The 26,521-nt window shown below is 46.8% G+C and overlaps 1 protein-coding gene and 1 pseudogene across 1 annotated transcript; both read right to left on the bottom strand.

Annotated features, from left to right (window-relative positions):
* Positions 1 to 256: 256 nt before the first annotated feature.
* LOC135877895 (uncharacterized) lies at positions 257 to 8,014 on the bottom strand. Its single transcript, XM_065403420.1, has 3 exons — positions 7,508 to 8,014; positions 4,455 to 4,553; positions 257 to 1,027 (listed from the first exon to the last, which is right to left on the bottom strand). Exons 1-3 carry the CDS (start codon positions 8,012 to 8,014, stop codon positions 257 to 259), a joined length of 1,377 nt encoding a protein of 458 aa, XP_065259492.1.
* Positions 8,015 to 10,587: 2,573 nt separating this feature from the next.
* Positions 10,588 to 26,267, bottom strand: LOC135878169 (putative transmembrane protein 183BP; annotated as a pseudogene).
* Between the last annotated feature and the right edge of the window lie 254 nt (positions 26,268 to 26,521).

Raw genomic sequence — 26,521 nt, 5'->3', positions numbered from 1 at the left:
TACCCATGTGCTATTTTACATCCGAACTACCAACCCTCCATGCCAATCGATGACAAAGCTGGAATGTATGGCCTGGTATCGATCTGCTGAAGATGTTAATTTGGACTACATTATTTTACATACGTAATGCTAGGTCCATTTCTCTTATCCTCACTCCTGGCTGGGGTAAGGCAAGTCCTCTCATTAAACACAGGGAGGTATACCTGCCTCTGGGAAGACATGTAGCGGGACAGCTCCGTGTATGCGCACATGTGCATTATACCTGGAAGATGGCTGATGGGTGCGTTCTCTGTGCTTTGCAGGGAAAGAGGAGAGCCTTGAGGCAATGGACTAGCTCCCTGCGGAAAGCAGTCTGGGTGCAGGCATAGAGATACACATTCACAGCTGAGTTGGTCAGTTCCAGCATAGTACCAAAGTCCACCGCAATGTTAATGGCCTTGGAGTAATCTTGTCTCTCTATGTCGTAATGGCAGGTCCTGAGAATAATCTGCGTGACGAACCTGGTGGCGCCCAGATAAGCGAACATCATCGAGACAGTCACAAGGAGGAGGATGGATTTCTTCTTCTGGTACCTGAATTGGGTCCCAGAGTTCATTCGGTGGAGCCCTCCAGCCATCACACAGTGCACTTTGTTGCTGAGGACGATCTGCCTGAGGATCAGGCTGTTCAAGGTGAAGATGATGATATAAGGGACAATGTTGACCAGTGAGGTCTGAAACCAAACCAGCCCCTCAACGTAGGAGTTGGGAAGGTCAGGATTAAACTTGCAGATCGCCCGCCCCGTCCCATTCACCCTTTCTGATCTGTTGGACCAATAATACGGGATAGCCACTAGGTAGCCGCAGATGTGAACCAAGGCGATCGTGTAGAGCGTGCGTCTCGGGGAGCACAGCTTTGCCTTCAGCTTGAAGGTGTTGATAGCCACGAAGCGCTTGACGGTGAAGGAGACCACCAACCAGACGGAGGCATTGACTGCACCATAATTGAAGACATCCCGGAGGGATAGTTCAGTGGTTTGAGCATTGGCCTGCTAAACCCAGTGTTGTGAGTTCAATCCTTGAGGGGGCCACTTAGGGATCTGGAGCAAAAATCAGTACTTGGTCCTGCTAGTGAAGGCAGGGGGCTGGACTTGATGATCTTTCAAGGTCCCTTCCAGTTCTAGGAGATAGGATATCTCCATTAATTTATTTATTATTATTTATGCCCCCATCTGTTCTCCTGTTCCCTGAGCACCTTTATCTCCTGTTGCACTTAGAAACCCAGGGTTCAGTGTGGAACATGCTCAGAAGTGATCTTCCATTTTATAGCTAGAGCTAGAAAAATCCACCCCCATTCAAAGTTGTTTCCCCAGGTTTGAAATAGCGTCTCCAGGTGTCCACATTTCAAAAAGGAAATTGAAACACTGGAAAGGGCTTAGAAAAAGGTTACTGGAATTAACTTAGGTCTGGAAAACCTGCCTTACAGTTAGAGATTTCAGAAGCGCAGTCTATTTAGGGTAGCAGAGGGAAGATTAAGAAACCACTTGATCAGGGTCTACAGGTAATACATGAAAATGATTTCTGATAGTAGAGAGCTCTTTAACCTAGCAGACAAAGGCATGTCAAAAATCCAGTGGCTGGAAGTTGAAGCTAGACAAATAGAGACTGAATATAAGGCACACCTTTTTGACAGTGAGGGTAACTCACCTAGGGACTTGGTGGATTCTCCATCACTAGAAGTCTTTAAGTCAAGACTGGGTGTGTCTCTCTAAAGCCCTGCTCCAGGGCAACCAGAAGCTATGAGATGGATGCAGGATCACAATTCTTCCTTTCAGCCTTAAAATGTATGAAGATGACTATCCAGCCACACCCCTCCTGCCCCGCATACTCACATGGGATCCCAATTATGGCCAGAAGCGGGTAAAACACTTTCTGCAGCGTTATCATCCAATGATCCTGAGTCATTATAGAGGACAGCTCTGCTTTCCCAAGGTCTCAAACAACATCCGAAGAAGTGGGTTTTAGCCCACGAAAGCTTATGCTCTAATAAATTTGTTAGTCTCTAAGGTGCCACAAGTACTCCTGTTATTTTTGCGGATACAGACTAACACGGCTGCTACTCTGAAAACTGCTAACTAGTTCGCCAGCTCCAGGACAAGGAGCAGGTCGTCTGTCACAGTTTTGTTTTCAGCTTATCTTTCTAATAAGCCCTCTTAAAACAAAATTACTGTCTTTTAATTTACTGCTGCGGCTAGAAACCCCACGTTAATGATTACCTGGCTGGAGAAAGAAAGGGGAACATGAAGAGGCAGATGGAACTGTTAGATCAGTACAAATTAAACAGGACCCATTACAGAGCCAGGCACATGGGCAGCGAGCACAGCCGCCCCCGACCTACCACTGGACGCCTGGGCCATGGTGGCCCCACCTGTACTTCGCCTCTTCCCGTCCCTGCTCTGCCCCTTCCCCAAGGCCCCCATTGGGCCCAGCTGCCTGGCTGAGTCCCTCCTCTCCTCTCCTCCACTCCACCCACCCTCTCCAGAGGTCCCCTCCGCTCCCACGTCCCACCTTTCCTTCACCCCCTCTCCCCTGCAAGCCCCACCACCATCTGCCACTCACCGCTCACTGTGTCCCTGTGGGCGGTGGGGTTCTCGCAGGGGAGGGGGTGGAGGAGAGGCGGGACATGGAGAGCACGAGCAGCGGGGGCTTTGGGGGAAGGGGTTTGTGGAGGAGAGATGCGGGGAGCAGTGGGGTTCTTGTAGGGGAGGGGGGGAGGGACACAGCAAGCGGTGGGGGCCTCACAGGGGTGGGAGGGGGAAGAGGAGGAATGCAGCGAGCAGTGAGGGGGGGGCGTGAGCGGTGGCGGGGTCTGGGGCCGAGTGCGGGCATGGCTGCAGGCAGGAGGGACAGGGAGCTGGCCTCCCCCAGGGGAAGCTTCACCAGCCGCCCATGGCCAGGGATAAGTAACAGTTGGGGTCCAAAGCCATACAGAAACTTCTCTCTCGAGCAGCAGCAGAGCAGGAAGTAGGTTGGCCATTCAGCCGGTTTTAGGTGCTTTGTGCCCTGGCCGGTACTGAGACAAAACCGGACGTGGTCTTGGCCGGTACCAGCCAGGGGACACCGATTTGAAGAGTGCATCACTCCACTCCCGCCGGCGGGACCTGGCATGTGCCGTGCATGAGGGCATGCTGGCAGGGGCGGAGCAGGGTGCACTTCAAAATGGCGTCCTGATGCAGCAAGCCCACTTGCCGGGAGGGGCAGGGTCACGCTGGCAGGGGTGGCCGGTATTCTGGGAATGCGGGAGTGGCCCCCCTAGCAGGCAGTACGGCCTTGTGCTTGAGAACTAGGGTGGGAGACCTGGCCCTTCACGTCTTGGCCAAAGGCATTTAGGCACCGAGTGGGATTTTCAAAACTGCCTCTGCAGGTCAGGTGCCTAACTCCAATTGAGCACAGAAGGGATTTAGGCACCTAACCTACTTAGTTATCTGTCACCTCAATGCCTCTGAACAGCTGGCCCTTTGTCTCTCCATCCGTAAAACAGGCTCAGTGGTGCTTCCTTCCTCCACCCACCCATTATCTGCATGTGCTCTTGGGGCAGAAATCACCTCTTTTCCCGTGTGCGTACCATGCCGGCAGAATGCTGCTATTGTAATATTAACTCCAGCTCCTGCTGTCATATTAACAGCAAAGTCGGGAAGGGGCGTCGTGGGCCGGGGGAGAGATGGACACCCCAGCTCATACCCTAAAGGGCTGTAGGTCTGGGATTCTTACTGATCTAGCCCACCTGCCCGAGGGGAGCAACTCCTAGGAACATCTTCAGGTTCTCATCCTCCCACCATTACAGGGATTTTCAGGCAGGCAGCGGGGGGGAGAGAAATGGAAAAGGGGGTTAGTGGTATAACACTTTGTTTACCAGGAGTGCCCTGATGTGCTAGGCACTGTATGCACTCAGAGGACAGCCCCTGCCCGAGTGCTCACAATCCAAGACACCAGTTCTGCTCCAACAAGCTGTTCAGTGCAAGCTTGTCTAGTGCTCCTTCTCCCCATCAGCCTGTTCTCTGGCATGCACTGACCTCTGCAGGCCAGCACCGTTACTGCCGTTGGGATCTCAAAGCCATTCAGCTCTGACGCATGGGGTAATCTGTCTCCCCCAGAACAGCAGGAAGGGCAACGTCTCTCCAGTCCCAGCACCGAGAGAATCTAGTGCAGCAGCAAGTGGTTAAGGGTCACCGAACAAATGCACTAAGTGTTCTATGAGAAAGCACCAGCAGAGGGAGGAAGAAGCTCCAGGACTGACTCCCTTGTGAGCACATTACACTGATATTTGGGGGTTTCTTGGCCTATAAACGAATTCCATTCATTTTGAGACCCAGACGAGGGCCACTTCGAGCAAGGAAAGGGGGCCTGGGGACCCATAGGCAGGTTACTGCCCCCTGTAGAGGATCCACGTATTCCCTGGCACAGGGACTCCTGTACCTTCCCTCTACTGTCAGTGCATACAGGGGGAGAGATGGACAACTGCTTGTTCCCTTCTAGCAGCTGGGTAAACCCTTCCACCTCTTCTGCTTCATTCCTCTGAGTGCAAGGGGAGCAGGACAGAGTGAGGGGTGCACAAGGCCTTGTGAGTGGAACACTGGTGGGCCCAGGGTCCCTGCAGCCCCCGGTGGGATGCGGCTGCGTGGTCCATTCTTCTCATTGTACATCAAGGTGCTTTTACACACCTTCCTCTGCCTCATGCTGCTAGTAGTTGGCATCTCATGTGACTTGGCCGCTGCATGATCCCATTGTGGGTGGATGAGTGCAGAGGAGAACAGAGCCCCAAATGCTGCTGCCTGGCTGTAGCTGCCGGGGGAGGTTTAGAGTCCCCCTAATGCAGTCCTGGCTGGTGGAGGGGGCACGCTGGACTCCACACTCTGCCCCCTGCTGTTCAACCCTTGCACTTCAGCTGCCCTAGTTTTTAAGCTGTACATACTGCTGCTAATTCTGTGCCCTTCACAACCCGTATCCACTATCCCCGTGAGAGGCTACGCAAGCTGGGAACTGAACCTAGAACTCCATTGCAGAGTCACATCTCAGCCCCGCTGTCGCTCCCAAAGAACCTGTCACATCCAAGGACTCGGCTATGCGCACACATTGAAACTATGGGCGATCCATTACGTCTTCCTCTGGTAACCGGTCCGAAGGACAATAGACGCTGGACTGGCCACTGCTCACCCCTGCACCTCTTCCCAGCACAGCAGTCACACGACAATGATACTGGTTTTTCCTTTTGGTGAGAAAAACGTAACATTCCCATTTTAGGTCAACCCCAAATTAATTGTGTGAGAGATTTTTTTGGTTGAACAACTGAAACAAACAAACAAACAAAAAAATCAATTATTTGCTCAGCTCTAAATAAACCCTCTTCAACTACCCAGCAGTGCACTGCAGTTTTGCAACCTACTTCCATTTTTCTTGCAATGGGAGCTAGTCCATAAAACTCGTGTGCAACAGACACCAGCCGGTGTTAGATGGGGATGCATCTCCAACTAACGAGAGCGCTTTCTATTTCGAGAACAGAGCTTCAGTCAGCAAGAAACATCTTCTCAATCAGCACGCACCCAGGGCTCTTTACATCTGGAAAGCTGCCATTTGTACCCTGCTAGACCAGCACCAGCTCCCAGGGGATACAGTAAAGAGCTGACAGCTAATAGCCTTTCAGTGAGTAACATCCTGGACAAGTCTCATGTCTTTGGGGAGCATTAATAAAGGAACAGGAAGTATTATCTAGAGAGCTCACAGAATGATAAAACAAACACTCCCCTTAGGGAGGACACAGGGTGAGTTAGACATGTAGCTTGGCAGGATTCAATTTAAATTTTTAATCACTGGTAAACGTCAGTTTCGCTGACATACAGAAATTGATTAAAAGCTTTCCATTAATAACAGCTGGCAAGCGTTGTCTGCCCCGAACGTAGCACCTGTAGTGAGCTGCTGTCACTGGACCTGGGGCTGCACGGGGAGCCCTCCGCAGCTCCACTGTCGTGCCCCACTCACTCACCCACTGACCGGGAGCGTGATGGCCATCCCTGGGCGGGAACCATTCAGCAGCGGTTGGCCTCCCTCTCAGATGGAGGCTCCTCCTCCTCCTTGTGGCCCTGACCGGGGGTCTCTGCTCCACCAGGCGAGGACCGCAGCCTCCCTTCCACTCTGCGACTGAGTATCTTGGGCCCCTCGGTCGGGCAGGGAGCCCCCTGCAGCGGGGACTGCCCTAATTCAACTCCCCATTAATTTCCCACGACTGTGAAAATTAAATAGTTAAAAACTGAGGGAAAAAAAGCTTAAAAATCTATATTAATTGCCAACATTTTAAAAAAAAGAATCCAATTCTGCCAAGCCTAGATGCGATTTGATGATGGGTCAGAGTGAGGCTCCATTGTCACAGTTACTAGCCTTCTGACTGTTTTTCTTTGAGATGTGTTGCACATGTGCATTCCACTCTCAGTGCGCAGGTGCCCTGCGTACACTTGTTGGAAATTTTCCCTCAGGGGTACCTGCCGGGGCAGCTCAAGTGTCCTCTGCCATGGCACACCACCGTGTGCCAGTCTAAAGGGCCCCACTGGCCCAGAGCTCTGTCAGTTCCTTCTTGCTGGACAACTCCAAAACAAAGGAGGGCGGGTCGTAGAAGGAACATGTGCAACACACCTCATAGAACAACCGTTATGGGAGGTTAGTAACAGTTTTTTTCTTCTTTAAGTGATTTCACATGTGCATTCCACTCGGTGTCTCTCAAGTCACAAAGCAGTGAAGGGATTGGAGTCTCTGTGCACACAGGCTCACACTTCGACACGTAAGTAGACCTGACGGAGGGCTTTCTACTATTTAACAAGACACCCTGAACTTGAGCCGAGCAATACTCCTCTCTAGGATTTAGCCAGGGAGCCTCCAGGCTGTTAAACAGAGAACCCGAAGGTTTGGATGGAGCAGCTGACCAGGAACCTGTGAAATTACACGTGGGTCCAAAGGAAGCAATATCAGAGGCTCCATTGACAGATCCAGCAGAATGGAGAACCAGTGCTGCCAAGGCCATGCTGGGCCCGGGCATGGTCCCGTTTGAGCTTTGCCAACACTCGATGTAGGACTGGAATTGGAGAAAAAGTGTAGCAGAGCTTATTCGACCAGGTTAGCAGGAAAGCGTCCATGATGGAACCTGGACTGTGACCTTGTAGGGAACAAAACTGGTGGCATTTCTCGGTGAGCTCTATCATCATCATCATCAGGAGCGGGTGAGATGCCTCCTGAAGAAACTACCAGTCAGGAGAGGAAGAGCACGAAGCCAGCACAGGTTGCGGCTGCCCCTTCTCCGTTAGCTGTCCAGCAGGCGGCTCCTGCTCAATACTGGAATCAGGAACGGGTAGTGCCTGGCGAATAGTCTCCCCACACCTCTCTGACGACACAGCAGGAACGTCTTGTGCAGGAGCGAGAAACAGGGGGGAACCCTATGGGTTCCAAAAGGGCCACTGGACCAGTGGCCGGCCCCAATGACATACCCAATCCCACTCCACCTGAAGGATCTTGAGGCAACCTGGATAGTAACTACCCAGGGGGGAGGAAGGGGAAGAGTAGCATGACTGGCTCCAACGCTGGGAATCATAGGCACCAATCTCCAATTCAGGAGGATGAGTCACCCTGTGCACACCAAGGGGGCAGCTCCTGAGGGTGTCGGAGAACAGCACCGAGTCGGCGAAAAGCGTAGAGCAGCCAACATCACAGGCTTCTCCTTCAACAGTACTGATGGGCATGAAGTCTAAAGCACAGGAAGTTGTCACAGCACCAACACCGGTGCCCCTCTGTCTGCTGGTACTGGGAATGCAGTATCCTGCACTGCCAGGGATACCAGCACCAGCAGGCTCAGCAGATCTCTCGTGGCTGCAAATGCCTTCAGCGTGGTTGGTATTGAGACAATCTCGGGTTGCTGCAGTACTGCAGATGTAGGTGCCACTTGGGGCCCTGGACTCAATGGTGCCTGCCTCAGTGCTGGAGTGAATGGTGCCCATCGTGGCGCCATCTGAGAAGAGGAGTGCGTGGATTTTAGATTCCACATGCTTATTAAATTTAGGTGTCGGTGATCTTCCTCCCTCGGGGTGTCTAGAGACTCTTCTTAGGCACTGGAGAGGGTGAGCCGTGCTGGGTCTTAGGCAGCAGAGGAGGTGCACTCCTAACTGAAGCCCTTAGTGCTGAGTCAGGATGACTGGGTTTTTAAGGGAGTCTCAGGGCTGCATTCATAAGCAAAAAGTTCAGCCTGTCTTCAGTCTTTTTTAGTCCTTGGCTTAGAGTCTTTGCAATATTAGCAACGACCCCAAACACAAGCTTCCCCCAAACACGTTAAGCAGCGTGAGGGTGGGTTGCTTGTGGGCATCGGCCTAGAAAAGAGATGCAGGGCATGAAGCCCGGTGACTGAGGCATCGCTCGGTACTGAAAACTGGAAACCCCAGATCTGGGAACTGAAAAAGAAAAGTGCCACAGATAGTACCTAATAACTAACCCTAAGTAACTATAAAACTGGTTAACTATATACAAGAAATTTACAATGAGCTGTACACAGAGTATCTGCTAAGGCAAGCCAAGCAATTCCAGCGACTGTCACGGATGGTAAGAAGGAACCGAATGGGGCTTTGGGGCTGCTGGGTCCTTTATACCAGCACACAGTGGGGTGTGAGAGCAAAGGGCTCTCAAGCTTCCCCAACGAGTACCACTGAGGGAAATGTGAGTGTGCGCAGGGCGCATACACACCAAGAGCGGAATGCACATGTGCAATCAGTTGAAGAAAAACTACTGAGGTAAAGCTTAGAGCCACGACCATAGGAATGCAACTGGCCATCATGGTATAGTTCATGAACTGACAGTTTCCACTACAAATGAACAGGGTAATTGTCCATCTAAGGTGGAACCAAAATACTGAGCAGAGCATTTTGGTTTGAAAACAACTTGCCCATTATCTTCTTAATATAGACACACAGGAAAGGTGAAAAGGGAAGGTTTGAGGTTTTGCCACAAATAGAATCCAATGGGGGATGCAATACAAGAGTTAATCTGGCGCAGAAATGTGCTTGGGACAGATAAGCTATCTGTGGTGATTTAAGTGACTATTGTGCAAGACAAACACCAGCACTGGTACAGCTACACAAGACATGTACACCCGTTTAGGCATTTACATACTGGATTCAAGTTGGGAAGGGAAAATCCCCCCCTCCTTTTTTTTTTTAACCTATCCCATTTGCTCTATCCCAGCAGCTTCCTTCAAGGACAGGCTGTTGCATTCACTGTGGATCACATACTTCTTGCCTCTACCCTGCACAATACAAGATTTGGGTTGAAACAGGACCGATAAGTTAACTGGGCTCACCTCCACTGATAAGCTGCAAAGCAGAACACCCGGTTTCCATCAGTAGTTACTTCAGGGCATCAACTCACCCTGCACTCAGCCCCAGTCACACTCCCTCATGCAGATGTACTTTGCGCTGAGATTCAACTGCCCCTATGGTCTGCAGGGCCAGGGAAGCTATTATCTCAAATCCCTTGAGGCTCAAAATCAGAGGATTTTAGGTGGAATTATGAAGCTCTTCTTCCTGTCATAAGATGAACGATACTTCCCCACGGTTCTGCATAAAACTCATGCCCCCATCTATTCTGGGTATTGTGGTGCTGCAACTCCAGATATGCTGAAGTAGACAGTACCCTGCTTAGCCCTCTCACACCACCAAGTAGAGCCAGAAGGGTTGGGTTTATTTTTCCCAGGTAGTTAATTTGTCCGCTGGGAACTGGATGCTTCCTCTTTGTTCCTAATAGCTTTCCCCCAGTCACTAGCTCCAAACACTGTTAGCTTAGCTCACAGACAATCTTACTCTTCTAATGCCTGAAGTCTGAGCACTTATTAACTCATGCGGTTAGTTTTTGTTTAGTTCCCACATACCACAAGAGCCTTTCCATTATGTGTGTTTTAGATTCTCTTTCTTAAAGAGAGCATCAGGATACGAACTTTTGTAAGTGTTTCTTTGCCTTATCACCACACACATTTAATTTAAATGTGAGCTGTAAAGGCAATCTCTTTGCTTGATCATTTATGCCTTTATTGTGCTCATGCAGATAAGAGATTGAAGCATGACTAGTGATTGTCACTGCTATTCCACTTGCTGCATCAGTGTAGGATAATACTGCTGCATTTGAGTTTGATCACGCTACAGTAAGACGCACACTGATTTCATTGACACTTGGTCTGAAAATCTCTCTGACCACATTGGATCTGGAAGCACGCTTTCCGCTTCCTTTGCGCAACAGAACACAGGACGACTTTCGTTAACACCAAAAGGATTTTAAATGAACAGTTTCATGGTGCTCCTTTCAAATCATAAAATGTGAACTTTACATAGAAATGTGTTTACAAATCATTTCCATTTACACTCGATTCTGCTCATTACTGGCTGGAAATTATATACAGAGACTGGCATTGCAGCTTCACTCATTTGTAAGGAGATTGGAGAATTTATTCAGGAAATAAAAACAGGATTTCCCAGTTCCTAGACATTGTCTTCTGCCTGACATGGCTACTCACAGATGCAGTAGGAGCATGCTAAGCTTTCAGAGAAAAGGGGTACTGCGGGTGCCACCAATCCAAGAGACGTATACTGTGCACAGGGTCCAGGATAACTTGTACTCCTTGGTCAAGTCGGGGCTTCTTGCCGTTCCGGACAGGAGAATCCTGGAACACCAACCTCACTCTGTGATGTCTCATGTCAGTGCTCACGTTTATTGTGAACTGCAGGGAAGAAAATTGGCAATTTCCTTAATAGACATCTAGGCATTTTCTGGAAGCAGTACCTAATTTCTCTTCAAATACTATCTACTACTGTGAATGCTGATCCCTAATTCTTATTGGACAAACATTTTCTTTGTGGTGTTTTACATTTAAACTTTATATTTTCAAATACTTTTTCTTTTTTTTTAAATTGAGGGCCTCCAAAAAGTATGCTTTTCACAAAAAAGATACCAGAAAGACATCATCAAAATTTGAAAGATCAACCAACTCTCTTCTAAAGTTGAAATAAATGTTATTTGGAGCTTTGATCTTACGGAAGTGCAAAGGTGAGAGAACTTGGACACTATTCTCCAATTCTACCTTTAATAGCCATAAGTTATCTAGGGTATTTTAGGTGCTGCTGACTAAGACTCCTAGGCACGATGAGAATACAAATCCTCATCCTTCCTTCCCCCAGGAATGGAGCACATTTCGTTGAAGACAGCTGACAAACCGTCCCTTCTAGTTGGGCCTCGAGGGCTGGTGCCATGAATCTACATCAACCATCAGAGAGTTTAGTGACTTGCAGAAACTAAACTGAAGAGATCCTTGAGTGATGACCCCAATGCACTAGGGAAATGCATATTAATTAGTCTGCTGGTGCAGCAAGATTTACAGACATGCGGTAATGACCAGACCATTTTCTTAGCACATGTGCAGATTTCTTAACACTTACCAAGGTAAATATCATACCCATGACTACCGGCAGGAAGATGAAGTTGAGGGTGGTGATTTGCAGCAGACAGCAGTCCTGATCAGGATTTGTGTGAACATCCTCATACTGAACAGGTGGCTGAAGACCTTTGCAACAGTTACTCTTCAATCTGGGAGGCTTGACATAACGAGACAGACCGGTTCATTCAACTAAACTGAAGCCAACCAGAAATTTCACTTCATGTCTAGAGACCATCCTGGCTCAGCAGCAGATTCCTGCCTAACGCCCAACTGTTCGGGCAAAAGGGTTCCATGTTCAATGAAAACCCTGGGATGGAGGGTTTGCAAGACTGTCTCTTTGAAGACAGACTCTGCAGGTCCTGATAGGGTGCTCGGTATTATACATTTATCCTGAGTCTGGTTAAAGGAGAGTTTCACAAAGATTACTGTCACCCCCTGATAAAAGGGTTGGTTAGCTTTGGAAAGGCTTTCCGTGTGAAGAGAGAAAAGACATTAATTCAACACATTTCAAACTTGGGTCCCTAACCGTAGGCCACTAAATCAAAGTGACTGGCTTTTCAGAGGAGCCGAGTCATCGCAACTCCCCACTGAAGGTATTTGGAGCTATAGATACTCAGCACGTTGGGTTAGGGGCAGGCAATCAGCAGCCTAAATATGGCCATAGGGATCTAATCCTTTAGACACTCAAGACTGAAAACGTTGGCCTGTTTTAAAGCAGTAAGAATTGCCTCCTGCTCTAGTTTTCCTACTCAGCAGCTCCACAAGTGCCTTACCTGCCCACCTCTGCATTTGGCAAGATGTATTTCTTTTACCAGGAGATCGGATTTTAATTGATCTACTGCGCCCATCAATGACAACTCTGGAAGAAAAATCATTATGGCTTCAAAACCTTACCGCCCTGACATTTCAATGGCAAGTGGTTAGCTTTCATACCTGTTTTTTGAATTTGAAGTTAAATTCCCACATAGGTTCTCGTCTGTTCCCTTCAATCTTTCTGCACCAGAAAAGCAAACACTGATATGGGGGGGGGGGGGGAATACAGTAGTAGAGTTAATTATTTCATTTTTAGTGAATTTCAACACAGGCAAAGAGAGCTCAAACTACAAACCACAGGAGCAGCTGAAGAGATGGCAGCAGTCTGGTCCCATTAGTTACATTAATGCATACCTGAGAGACAAGGTGGGTGAAGTAATCTCTTTTACTGGACCACCCACCTTCTCTCCAATATCCAGGGACCGACACAGCTACAACTACACTGCAAACATTAATGCATACCTGGCATTTTCCATTTGTCAGTCAGAAGGTGGCAACCTCGCTATACCAGAGGGTGACACAGGACTTGGGCTCTAGCAGTGCTTCCTCTGTTCCGCTCACCCATTCCACATAGAAGAGGAAAGCAGAATGGACTTTGCTCCTCTACATACTACATGGAATAGCCAAATTAAATTGATAAAATCTCAGGTCAATGTATGCATTCAGCTCACACTCAGAACAGAGCAGGAGTGAGGGAGAGCAAACAGCAGATCAGGGAAGGAGAAATCAAAGAGAGGCAAATGTTAAAAGCGACTGGACAGAGCTGAAAAAGCACGGGGGGGGGGGGGGAGGAGGAGAGAGGAGGCGCACCCAGAGGTCACACTCCCCTCCATTAGGCAACGTCCTAGTATTTCAAAATCACAAAGCAAAGCTTTGGCTGTACAGTTCAACTAGTGGCTCAGAACATTGCTTCTTTTCTAAAGGTGGATGAATACATGGGGTCCGATGCCTCAATGCCAGAGGCAACCAAAGCCTGGATCTGCTGGCAAAGGTCTCTCAGGTATTCTATAGTGTAATCTCTGACTGCCACACCTTTATACAGCCTTACAGCTGTGAGATTCTATGTCCTGGCATGCAATGCTCCATGAAATAGGAGAGTCTTAGCAGAACTACTGTATTCAGGTGAGGGGGGAGGTTAAATAGAGCCCAATATCATATCGATAAGCTGACAGTGACTGGAAGTTGCAGTCATCTGACAGCCATTCAGTAGCCAATAAGGAGAGAGCCTGGCAAATCTCAGTCCAGTTGCCAGAGAGTAAGTGTCCACATCACAAGAGATACCTTCCATAACAACTGACCTGAAGTGGGCCTGCTAACAGCCTCAGCAGGAAGGGAAAGAATGGCATGCGTCATAGAGAAAACTCCCCTCTCACCCAGAGATGGTCTCTCTGGGTCAGAGTTAAGGCCTCTTCTGGGTCAATGTGGGGAAACTGATCTGCCAATGCTGTACCTGCTAGCTGCAGTCACTAACACTGTCAAATCTGAGAGGCCGCACCAGCACTAATTGCTTTCATGGATGGAAAAAAAAGAGAACAAGGGCTGATGCAAACTGCACCTTTTTAATGCAATTTAATTCTAGTTGGGGTGAGGGACTCATGTAACCCCTCTTAGCACCAAGCCTGGGTCACTCCTACTGTGTGGCTTTGCAGTGATACAAGGCCTTTCACTTCACTTCTAAATCATAGTCACAGGCAGGAGTGCTGGAAGGATCTCTGCAGTGGTGAATCCCCTAGAGGTGAAGCACAAAGCTGAAGAGCAGTTAAGCTCAGGAGCATGGGCTAAACGATCTCCCCCACCAGGCAGCAGCGGCAGCAAACAGTTCTAACCGATTACAATACTGACTGCTCCCTGGACCGTGCTTAGCGGGGGGCATGCAGCAGATACTGCTGGGCTTAATTCCATTTGCAGTTGAGTTTGCCGTTCACCTTCTGAGTACATCTACACTGCAGCTGGAGATGTAATTCCCAGGGTGGGCGGACCTACATGCACTCGCTGGAATTAAGTTAACATGCTGAAAATAATAGCGTGGCCATGGGGGGAGCTTAGGCTAGCTGTCCAAGTACCTTCCTACCACTTCTGACTGGGTTACACTCGGGCGGTTAGTCCCTCCTGCCACACGATGACACGACCACTCTATTTTAGCATGCCAGTTTGATCAGAGCCAGTGTGTGTACGTCTAGAGACCCAGAGCCAGCGCGTGCCCTTACAGACACAGCTTCATCTAACAGCTCATGTGATCATGGCAAGTAGTTAAGCACAAAACGGTAAGGGGCAGAGGATGTCATCCGCGTGTCAGCCGTCCTGCCCTTCAGACGTGCACCGTATGGCCTGCTGCTCCACCAAAAATAATGGGGGTGTCTTTAAAGGGCAAACACTTCTGCTGACACCACAACGGCTCCAGTGTCCCACACAAGCTACGCTAGGGAAAGAAGAAAGGAAATTAACGAGGAAAAGCTGGATTCAGTAATATAGGGGTCTGAGTCTCCCTTCGGTGCATGCACAGTTTACACGAGCATCTCCCATCAGTGTTAACAGACCCCTAGGGGTCTAACCAAAACCCCATGAAAGCAAGGAGTCGCAGAGGCAATGTAAGGTCCCATTCAATGGACACCACTGCGCCTAGGCATTGCAGCACATGGAACCAAGAGGACCCAGTCTGGAGTCCAGACGTACAAGGGCATTTGTATGTGTAAGCGGGGGAATGGTCCCGCTATTGTGGGGAACTTTCCTGGCTTCTGCACTACCCCGGTGAAGTGGGCTAACGAAAGGATCCGAGTCCTCGCTCCCACTTCCTTTACCCAGAGGCCTCCCTGCCCTTGAGGACTCCCCTTCCACTCTCCTGTCTGGCAGAGTCCTCGTAAACCCCGACAAGGCTGGGCCCAGGATTCCTGGGGGGCTTGACCCCCAACCCTGCTGTGGTCACCTAGGACAGGGGCTAGGGTGTCCCCACTCCGGGGTACTCTCTTTGCACTGGGCACCTCCCTGACCCACTGATCATTTTATACAATTTAAAGCAAATACAAGTTATTTAATTAACAATTACTTTTAAAAAAGAATAAGGAAAAATGGAAAAGGTTAAAGGAAACACATCACCCTGCTCTGAGGCAGGGAATATCACAAGCAGTGTCTCTGGAACGTCAGGGCAGTTCACAGTCTGTTCCTTGTAGGTCCCGGGCCTCCTTCTCAGGCCCTGGCTGTGCTGCAGGGACGCTGCGGGTCGGACACTTGCTCTGGCGGTGGCCACACGCTCTCAGGCTCTAGGTGGCAGGACCCTTCTTCCCAGCGTCGCCCCTGCCCTGTCAGGGTTACGATCCCCCTCCAAGTCTGGCCTGCAAGGCCTCTTGGCTGAGGTATCTCCCTGCGCTGGGCCCACTGCCAGGGTCCCCCTCACTCTCCCCAGCTGCTCACCGCACCCAGCTCCGGACTGCTCCAGCCCCAGCTCCAGCTCCACTCTGCCTCAGCACGGCTGCTGCTGCTGCTCTGCCTCCAGCTCCCTGGGCTGCTTCTCTGGCCCCTCTGGCTCTGGTTGCTGCAGCTCTCCTCCCAGGGCAGGTCTGCTCTGCAGGCTGCTTCTGTAACTCTGCTTTGGGGCTGCAGCTCTGCTCCCAGCAACTTAGCTCAGGCCCCTGCTCTCTCCTGGCTGTGCTCTGGCTTTGGGGCTGCAGCTCTGCTCCCAGCAACTTAGCTCAGGCCCCTGCTCTCTCCTGGCTGTGCTCTGGCTTTGGGGCTGCAGCTCTGCTCCCAGCAACTTAGCTCAGGCCCCTGCTCTCTCCTGGCTGTGCTCTGGCTTTGGGGCTGCAGCTCTGCTCCCAGCAACTTAGCTCAGGCCCCTGCTCTCTCCTGGCTGTGCTCTGGCTTTGGGGCTGCAGCTCTGCTCCCAGCTCAGGATCTGCTCTCCCTGGGCTTTGTCTCTGGCTCTGTGGCTGCGCCTCTGGCCCCTCTGGATCTGGCACGGTTCTGCTCTCCAGCTCAGCTTGGGCCCCTGCTTTCTCCTTAGCTCGGCCCCACTCTGTCTGACCCAGGCAATTCCAGCTCACACGGAGGACGGGGCCTCCTGACCCTCTGATTAGCCTGTCAATCAGGCTGATCTGGAGCATTGGCCTCTCCCCATTGTTCCTGGGGACTGTCAGTCTCAGGCTCCTGATTTGCCATCGACCCTTCCCCTTTTAGTACTGGGAGCAAGCCAATCAAAACACCCCCACTGAATGTTAGTAAGGGGGCAACAGTCCCCTTACATATGCTTCGATGGGTTGAAGTCAGACCTCTACCGTTATTCTAACAAATGCTTATCACCATTTAATTTCCTTTTTTAAGTGAATGGTAATAAAAAAGTATTACACGCAAGGAATCTTTACAAAACTATTAGTATGGTAGAAGCACCAGGAGTGGGCACCAAAGCCGTTATGATGTGAACGTGAATGAATCCCAGACACTGACCCTTCCACTGCGGGAGGAGGGGGGGTCTACTAATCAGACCAATAGATGGATGGGGTTCAGGCTGCTCTGACGGGTGGTTAGATTCAGAGGGACCACAGGAGGTTAGTGGAACTGCAGGTTTTTTCCCTTCTTTTTAAGGAAGGCATTGCCTGAATGTGATATTCCCTATTAGGTCAGGGAGCAAACAGGTGCAGAGGACTTGTGCACAAAAGGCTGTAAATGCATCTTAATCCTGATCTGCAGCACAACCTACCTGTTGCTGCTCGCTGTTCTCAGTCTTATCTCAGGGCAACTTGCCACTTTAGCAGTGTCTTCACGTGGGGAAGGACAGAAGCAGCAGAGATGTCGCACAGCAAATAAATGGATTTGTTGTAGTTTGCATAGAGCAGTGATGCTCAGATCTCAGGGGTTCAGGAGCCAAATCACCCATCAACATTACCCCAAAAAGCCACAGTCGTGGGAATTCATTGTTTTATTTACTCTCACAGCAAAATGACTGCGGGTATTCGACAATTGGTTAATAACACAGTAAAAGCATCCTGATTGGTTAATAATTAAATGATACAGTTTTTTAACATCATGTGCTGCAAGAGACACATTAAAGAGCCACCTGTGGCTAGATACACAAATGCTCCAAGCAAGGACTGCAGTTTGGTTTTTGCCCAATGACACAGCAGACAATTTCTCCCCAGCTTCACAGCCACACCCAAAGCAGGCACTTGCTTCGCACGCTAGCTCCGCACCTCATGACACTCCCCCCTTCAGAGAAACCAAAGGTGATGGTCTGCAGGAGCGCAGTGTGAAAGGACTCTCCTTTTAGAGGCTGTCAATGGCATTTGTGATCCTCTGCCACTGACCCAGAAGAAACATTCCAAAATAATATAGTTACAACAGTGCAAGTAGTAGACAAAAATGCCTACCTAGCTCAAACTCCTTTTGGAACCTGGGTTGTGTAGAGGAGGGAAGGGGACAATTGTGGATTGTGTCAGTGACAGAGCTTCCATCACTGTAAAATGACATTTTCCTAATTTGTATTACTGGAGTGCTTAGGAGCTACACACGAGGACCCCATTGTGCTAGGGGCTGTACAAACACAGGTAATTGATAAAACTTCAGAAGTCAAACTCTTCCTAGCTTCCTATGTATATCACTGATCCAGTGCATTTATTTCACTAGGATCCATCTGAATCAGATTTGTTTCTCTGAAAGGGGAATAACAAAAAGCAGAGAGAGTGTACCAGCTGAACACAGGTGGTAGTTCACTTCCCCAAACACTACTACTTACGTTGGAATTCTTTAAAGTGCTGGGGGTAGTCTCTGGAACAGCCGGATTCCTGGAGACACGAGAAGCAAAAGGTTTATACATGTGGTATAACGAACAGATGACACACGCACGGAGGCAGTGCAGCCTTTCCATAGATTCTGGCCGTAAATGGAGAGGCAGGTACGCATCCAGAGTGTAGTGCCTAAAGGAAACAGGGACAAACCCAACACCCCTTGAAAAGCCATAACTGTACTGGATTTCAGGTAAATCTCAGGGAGCTACAAAATAAGTGTTAAAGAAGGTGACTGAACAAAGGGGTCAAACTCTGCTTTTATACCACATCACCCACTGACATCTCTTGGCAGTCACATTGCCCTCCATATATAGCTGGTGTCTGGAGACCTGCAGCCATCTTCAGATTCTGCAAGGGCGCCATACTGTTTCTGCATTAGATGGCCTGCCAGTCTCAAAAGGTCTTCGCACCACGATGTGCCAAGGCTGTGAGTGAGACTTAGCAAGGTCTCTAGTATCTTTAGTGTGTGGCACGGAGTACAAAGAGGTTGTGAAGCAAAACAGAAAACAGGCAAGAGTACAAATAGGAAAAGAACGCTGATTTTGTCTGATATATATGCTTAATAATAGGAATAAATGTCAGTCTTCCCAGTGAAAAAGGAGAGTCAAGGATGTGACCAGAGGAAGAAGCTTGAACTTTTGCATAGTGAGCTGACACCTATATGCTCTCCATCTATTCCCTCCTCCTCTTCTGCACCATCTCCCACTTCTACCATCTTTCTGGTTGCCCCTAAAACCCGGCACAGTCTGATACAATGCCTTTATTTTCATTAAGTCCTGCCCCTTGTTAATTTATGGGCAGATCACCGCAAGGAATGCCTGAGACTAAGAGGCAAAACATCACCCAAAAATTAAGCCTTCAAAATGAGGCAATGCCATTACTTTCCTGTAAGCATTTTGTGAGAGCTTTGCACACAAGATGTACTCTTATGGGCACGACATTCTTTTGAGTGTTTAGGCCTTGACAATTAGAGCTCACCACATTTTTAAACATTAGACATACAGGAAGATTACAAATAGTGGTTATTTTCAGACTGTGAAACAGACCGGATAGGAAGCAAATCTCTTAAGAAATACTATTTAAAGTTCTCCAAACCAACATTTAATAGAAACAGCCCAGACTAGGATACAGAGGCACACATGCTGCAACCACATTAGAAAAGAACCATGTCCCAACATCTAGCATGACTGACCCAATGAGGAGATAGATCCCTATTAACAGCTCTGTAGCAAATTCTGGTCCGACACTGATGGACACCCACAAATACTGAAGCGTATGTTTACAAACTCTTTGTGGTCGCACCTTCTGTAGAGTCTGGTCCAAAAGGCAGCAGTGCAAATGACAGTCCAGGCTTTTTTGCAAATCAGAGAAAACTTCACTGTATCTTCTGGACGTATGTAGGAGGCCAGCAACAGCCAGATGTCAATGGGATAATCCTCTCCAACAGCCTCATCAGGGTTTTCTAAGCATAGCAAACACACATTATGTAACACAGCTCCTGCATTATAAACCTTAAGGCATGCAAATTGAGCTGATTGGCTCCTCTCAGTTGAGCACTATTCTGCAAGTGCTGCACGACCTGCCATGAACACACACACTCTGTAAATGAGGTGGCTGTGGGACAGCACAGAGGCCACATTAGCCAAAGACGGGCTCAGTCCATACGCTTGTTTACAGTAGCTCATCATGAAGAAACTTAAGGCTAGAGGCACCTGAACTCCAAAATATTGTTACCCCATAGAGACTGCCGCTCCCTTTGGGTCAGTTCTTTCTTTATAAGAGGCATCAGAGCAGCATTATGGAGCGCTGGTATCTGTTACACCAAATCTCATACAACACTAACCTTCCCAAAAGACTTGGAAACAAGTGTTTGAGGATGGACCATTTTTACACACTAAGGCCAGGTCTAGACTTTACACTCTGTAGGGTATAACTACCTTGTTCAGGGGTATGATAAAGCCACACCCCTGCGTGACACCGTTATGCTAATCTAACCCCGGGCGTAGACAGCGCTATGTTGACGGGAGAACTTCTCACAGACATGGAGCACCTATGGCAACAGGAGAAGCTCTCCCATCAGCTTGGCAGCATCTTTACTAAAGCGCTACAGCAGCGCAGCTGCATCGCTGCAGCTTTTTAAGTGTAGACCCACCCATAGGCCCCACTGGTGCTTTAGGGGACCGGTGGGATTTCACTATCAGCATAAACAAAATGTAGAAAGAGAGAAAGAAACGTATTAGTCATTAAAAAGAACAGGAGTACTTGTGGCACCTTAGAGACTAACAAATTTATTTGAGCATAAGCTTTCGTGGGCTACAGCCCACTTCATCAGATGCATAGAATGGAACATATAGTAAGGAGATACATATACACATACAGAGAACATGAAAAGGTGGGAGTTGCCTAGTTTAAAGTTTCCCTTTTTGACTGTCATTATCTCTTGTTTCAGAGTAGCAGCCGTGTTAGTCTGTATCCGCAAAAATAACAGGAGTACTTGTGGCACCTTAGAGACTAACAAATTTATTAGAGCATAAGCTTTCGTGGGCTACAACCCACTTCTTCGGATGCATCCGAAGAAGTGGGTTGTAGCCCACGAAAGCTTATGCTCTAATAAATTTGTTAGTCTCTAAGGTGCCACAAGTACTCCTGTTATTATCTCTTGTGTAACCCACCTTTAAAAGGTGCTTTGTTTTATCTACATTTCAATTACAGCTTTCAGGAAAGCAAACACTTCCAGGAAGGCTTCTCTAGTCATTAACAACCCATTTCCACTCACACGGAGCTCTCAAAACTGTTCCACTAGACTAAAGTTTCACATACTTGTTTAATTCCAAATGCACCTAGAGATACCTGTGCACAAAGCACATATATTTTTCCAACAATCTAATACTATCAATGCTGATGGATTTTGCTCAAGTTTTAAAAGTTAAGATACCTTTTGGGACACGGATATCTCAATAGATTCTACAGGCCTTACTCAGCATTGAGAACTGTGGGAGAGAACTTTCATTTGGATGTAATAAGGGTAGGTAAAAACTGATGATTTTTTTTTTTAATCCCCAAATAGAATTTTTAAAATTAAATTAAATACAGGTGTTTTTTTTTAAATTATCCTATTTAAAATTAAATTTGAAATTGACAACCTGTGTTAAGGCCTAAACTTTTTAAAATATGTTAAAATTATTTAAATTTTACACAAAAAATATTAAGCAGTACATATTTGCTACCAAGTTTTAAAGAATGTCAAGTCACTGGCTGAGCACCTGGAACCAAAGTTTGTTAACATAAGAAAAGAAGAATATAAGAACGGCCATGTTGGGTCAGACCAAAAGTCCATCTAGCCCAGTATCTGGTCTTCCAACAGTGGCCAATGCCAGGTGCCCCAGAGGGAATGAACAGAACAGGTAATCATCAAGTAATCCATCCCCCGTTGCTCATTCCCAGCTTCTGGCAAACAAAGGCTAAACCAGCTTTTAACATTGCAGTAGCCTTTTTGCAGGTCCAGAAAGAGTATTTTCTTAATTTCAGTTTATTCAACTAGTTCAGTTCAATTATTAGTTCATTCAAAGTTGTGACACTGGTTCGGAAGTTGAGAAAGCTGGAAAGCTTGTTTTCATCTTCCCCTCTACGAATAAAAACTAGAGGTGAGAGGATATGATCTACTAGCTCTAAAATCTTGAAGGACATGGCGATCAGAAAATCTGTTCAATTCATTAACTACACAATACTTCCTTTGTTTAATAAATGAGTTTTAAATGTAAAATGTTTTGATAACCTTTTTAATCATCATCCAGTAAATTAGAAAGGAATCAGTCACCATTTTCTACCATGATAAATGTAAAAATTAAGAATCAGAATAAACATAAGTTACGCTATATATTTGTTAAAATAAATGTGTATAGATATAGTGCATCGTCCCGGTTAGCAAAAAGAAGCACCAAATTTAGTGTAAAGGCTGTATTTAGTTGCAAATGAACTTGTTTTAATGTCTATCAACTAGTAAGCATGAACCTTTCTTTAGGAAAAGAACTAAAAAGTACAAATGCAAAACATGATTAAAAGCAATGATTTAAAACAAAAAAACATCCATCCATCCATCAAGGCTTCTCCCACCTGCTGATTTAAATCACGATTTAGATCAATCCACCCTGGATGTAATGCACGCCCTGTTAGGTTGGGGCTGTCTGGGGCCCAAAGATTTCAAACCTAATCTGTGGCTAATCCTCAAGGAGGGATAGAATTTGGGGAGGAATGATAGTCTTGAAATTAAAACTCATGTCTGAAAGTCCAGGCGATCTTGGCTCTTCTATTGACTTATGTCACTTTGGGCTTCGGCATGTTTTTTCTTCTTTATGACGGTAAAGGAGCATTGTAAAAAACTGCTTTGTTTACCTTGGAAATTCAGGTCCTCTGTAGGCTAAAATACTGAGCGCCCCACAATCTTTAAGATATTTGTCCTCACTCACCCCTGGTGACGCAGGGAGGTGCGCCTATTCCCATTGTTAAGGCTGTGGAAAGCTGTTTGCATTTTTTGGTTCAAAAGTTGCTGCCACACTTCGTTAAAGTTGCAGTTACCTATCTGGAATATTGCCAGCACGTTTTTCCAAGGCATGCAGCCTACCTTTCAAAGCAGGGCAGCAACAGATAAGATACACTGGTTGTCCCACTTGGCTCCCAAAGGCAAGCATGATGGAGGAGTGGCTGGACTAAACTTGAATGATGATGTGACCTGGTGCATGGGTTAGCGATGCCACTCAAATTTGCAGCTACTCTAAAAAACTGTGTTAAACGTTGTGGTTTCTGCAACAAGATCACAGCCCAGGATATTTTTTTTTTTTTTACAGCCTTACCCATTGTACAGACAGAGAGAGAAACTAAAAAGTGACTTGCCCAAGGTCACACAGAAAGTCTGAGGCAGAGCAAAAAACTAAACACACGTCTCCCAAGTCCTGGAGTATCGCCCTGACCATTGTGCCAGTCCTCTTCTCCTGGAAACTCTCTTGGCCTCAATTTTGTCATCTCTAAAATGGGGAACTGTTTCTTATCTTACAGGATTGCTGTGAAGCTAAATTCATTATTATTTGTAAAATGCTTTGAGATTCTCAGATGGAAAGGACCACATAAGTCAATTTCTTTAAAATTAACTAAAAGTTACTTTATAAAAACTTACAGTTTTCCTCTCAACTACATGCAATTAAATTCTGTTTGAATTTCAGCTAGGATATTAACCATTGCACTGTGAAGCTGCATAATCCGGTGTCCACAGCATTGCAGCCAGGATGGATAAAAATCAATTATTTAAAATAAATAAAAATTGGATTTTCTTTATTTAAATCGGATTTTTTTGATAAAATGCTTTTTGAGGAAAAAACCTATCTAAAGATCGTTTTAATTAAGAAACATTATAGCTCAAAGATATCTCATCATGGAATAGGGATTATAAATTCTAATTCTATAGTATGAGACAATATATTCATGTAATGTTTAAGAAAAGTTTTGTAAATGAGTTCCAATAGTTCATGGATTAGGGACCCAGTTTTATGGGGTTCCAGGGGCTTCTGTATAGATTATTTAGGTTAATCTTTCTATCTACCCAATGGGACTCAGTGCTCAGTCTAGAAGATACCATCAGAGATGCTTAGTTTTGCAGTTCTCAAACTGGGGATTTGTGTCTCCAGAGATAACATGCTTGTTAACAGAAAAAGTGTTTTTAAATAAATAATATAATATATAGAGGTTAGAAATAACAGACCTCAACCCTATTGTCCCTCTGCAAATTTGTGTGCACAGAGTCAAGCCCTTACCTCTCTCTCAAAGTGCAAAGTTTCAAAAAGTTCAATAAATAGAAGATTGTTGGGGGAAGAATACATCTGGACAAGGAGAAGAAGTCTGGAGATAAATGTGAGAAGGGAGGGACAGGCAGTAGAAACAAAAGTGAAACTGTTTGAGCAGCATATTCCTGAAGTCTTGAGGTCTCTCTGAGTGTAGCCTTCATTGATTTGAGAGCTACCATACCATTCTCTCACTAGAAAGGAAAACCTATAATGGCAGCATGCTGTAAGAGAGACCCAGTTTAGGTCTCATCTATCTCTGAGTTGTGAAGAATATGTATTAAGGTTATAACAACCAATAAGAATGCACTTTTATGTAGGAATCCATGATTAAATGGAGTCTTCCTGTCTAGTGATTTAAATCAAATCCACCCTGATAGCAGCTATATAGCTTATCTGCACTGTGGTACAACTTACATCCTACTGAGCTGCACAAAATAGAATTGCTGAAACACAGCTTTATTCAGAAGTGACTAAAAAACACAACTCTGGGTCCTTTGCTCCAAATTTGCTCAGTTGACCCCATAAAAAGACACCCTAACATCTTTAATGAACTGCTAGCCTCACAAACTCAGGCTCGAATCTGAGAGTCAAGCTGTGTTCTTTCAGGCTCATGCATTGGCCTGCTAAACCCAGGGCTGTGAGTTCAATCCTTCAGGGGGCCATTTAGGGATCTGGGGCAAAAATCTAACTGGGGATTGGCCCTGCCTTGAGCAGGGGGGTGGATTAGATGACCTCCCGAGGTCCCTTCCAACCCTGATATTCCATGATTGTTGCCAGCAATAAGGATTATGCAGAGCAAATGCTGCTCTCAGTTACAGATATACAATTCTGTGACTTCCATGGGGTTTCACAGATGTAATTGAAATCGTAATTTGAAGACAATGAGGCTGGACCTGATAATCAAATTTAGTTGATAGCTCTGCTGAAGATGAATGAGCCTGAGCAGTGTTAATTCTGTAAGGCTAACAGCAACTAAAAAAAAGTTACATTTTAACTGTAGCGGCAAATCAACAGGACTAATTCCAATACACACTGGGGCTAGCCTGCTAGAAGGTTGTGTCAGTTTACAGTCACTTTTCTGGGTATAACTGCGCTTGCAAGGATGGTGTCCCTAGCCTCTGTTTGCCAGAAGTTGGGAATGAGCGACAGGAAATGGATCCCTTGATGACTACCTGTTTTGTTCATTCCCTCTGGGGCACCTGGCATTGGCCACAGTCGGAAGACAGGATACTGGGCTACATGGACCTTTGATCTGACCCAGTATGGCCATTCTTATGTTCTTAATATGAACATTAATCTCCCCACAATGCCCATTTATAGATTTTCAATTATTGCTTAAACTGCTAAATAAGTAACAACAGCAAAAGTTGCAGAGTTAATGACGCTAATGGAATCCCTATCTTTTGCATTTCTTGAACGCTTTCATGTTTGCAGGATGACAGGTGATATCCAAAAAGGGAAGAAATTGGGCTTGTGCTTCCAACTCTTCCACCAAGGCAAAAGTGGTTTTGGCTTGCTTTTTACATTAGCAGTACACAGTCTGGGCTTCTTGTTTTGCTGGAATACTTCTCAGAGCTAGGAGAACATCCCAAGAGGCATGAGAATGGAATCTGTGCAAGTGACAAGGGCAGCAATTTTTAGCCCAACTGTTTAAGTCTGTTTTTGTTAACAGACTATTTAACTCACATTCTTAATAAACAACTGGAAGATAAGCTCTGCGTGAAAGATACAACACCCTATACCAGCTTTCAGAGCTCTCACTCCTGTTCTCTAGTCATTCAAGGAATCCTCCCACAAGAACAGGTAATACCTGATACTTTATACAAACAATTCAGCAATCGCCACCCTTTATTTTTCTTTAAAGGGGGAGGAGTGCTCTCCTGAGACATCAAAATAATAAATAAGGCACAAAGTTTCTCTCTTTGCAGGTCTCCTTTCATGTGGCATAACTGTAGGATTTTATATAGTGTTTCAGGAAAGTTTTTATCTGCAGCACATACGTGGTCGAAATCAACCAATTAGGCATGATTCAATCAACTGCAACAATCCACCTTCAGTAAGAAAGGGGAGATGAACCACGTCTCCTACCTAGCATTCCTTTGGTTAAGCGTTTGTGCACACAAGTGCATGCACAAACACATGCACAAACACACTTCACTGAACTCTTTGAAGAGACACATTGCTGATCTCTAAATAGCAGTCACTAGCTTGGCAAACGCAGAAGACGATCCCAGCAAGGACTCTGCAGAGCTGACTGGGTGAGTGAAGGAGTCATACCTTTGTGCCTCTTGCTTTTCTTTTTTCTAGAGGCAGTTCTCTCGTTGGTGCTTTCCTAAGCATCCATTTCATCGCTACTGTCACAGGATTCCCCAGTCACAGTTCCTCAGCAGGAACACGTGAGGCTTCCAAACCACAGAGGGATTTTACTAGAACCAGAAGAAATAGATTACACACACATACTAAGTACACTATGAGAAGTAGCATGAGCTGGTTAGGGTCTACGAGGGCTGGCTGCAGTTGTTTGAGAGGCATCTACATGAGCAATCTTTGCTAATATACAAGAAAGGATATTTCTTCTGATGTCGTAAGAGTGGATGCTTGGTAACAATCCCA

Source organism: Emys orbicularis, chromosome 4, assembly GCF_028017835.1.
Source record: "Emys orbicularis isolate rEmyOrb1 chromosome 4, rEmyOrb1.hap1, whole genome shotgun sequence".
Classification (NCBI taxonomy): domain Eukaryota; kingdom Metazoa; phylum Chordata; order Testudines; family Emydidae; genus Emys; species Emys orbicularis.
Note: the sequence above shows the minus strand (reverse complement) of the source record. Positions and strands in the feature narration are given on the sequence as shown.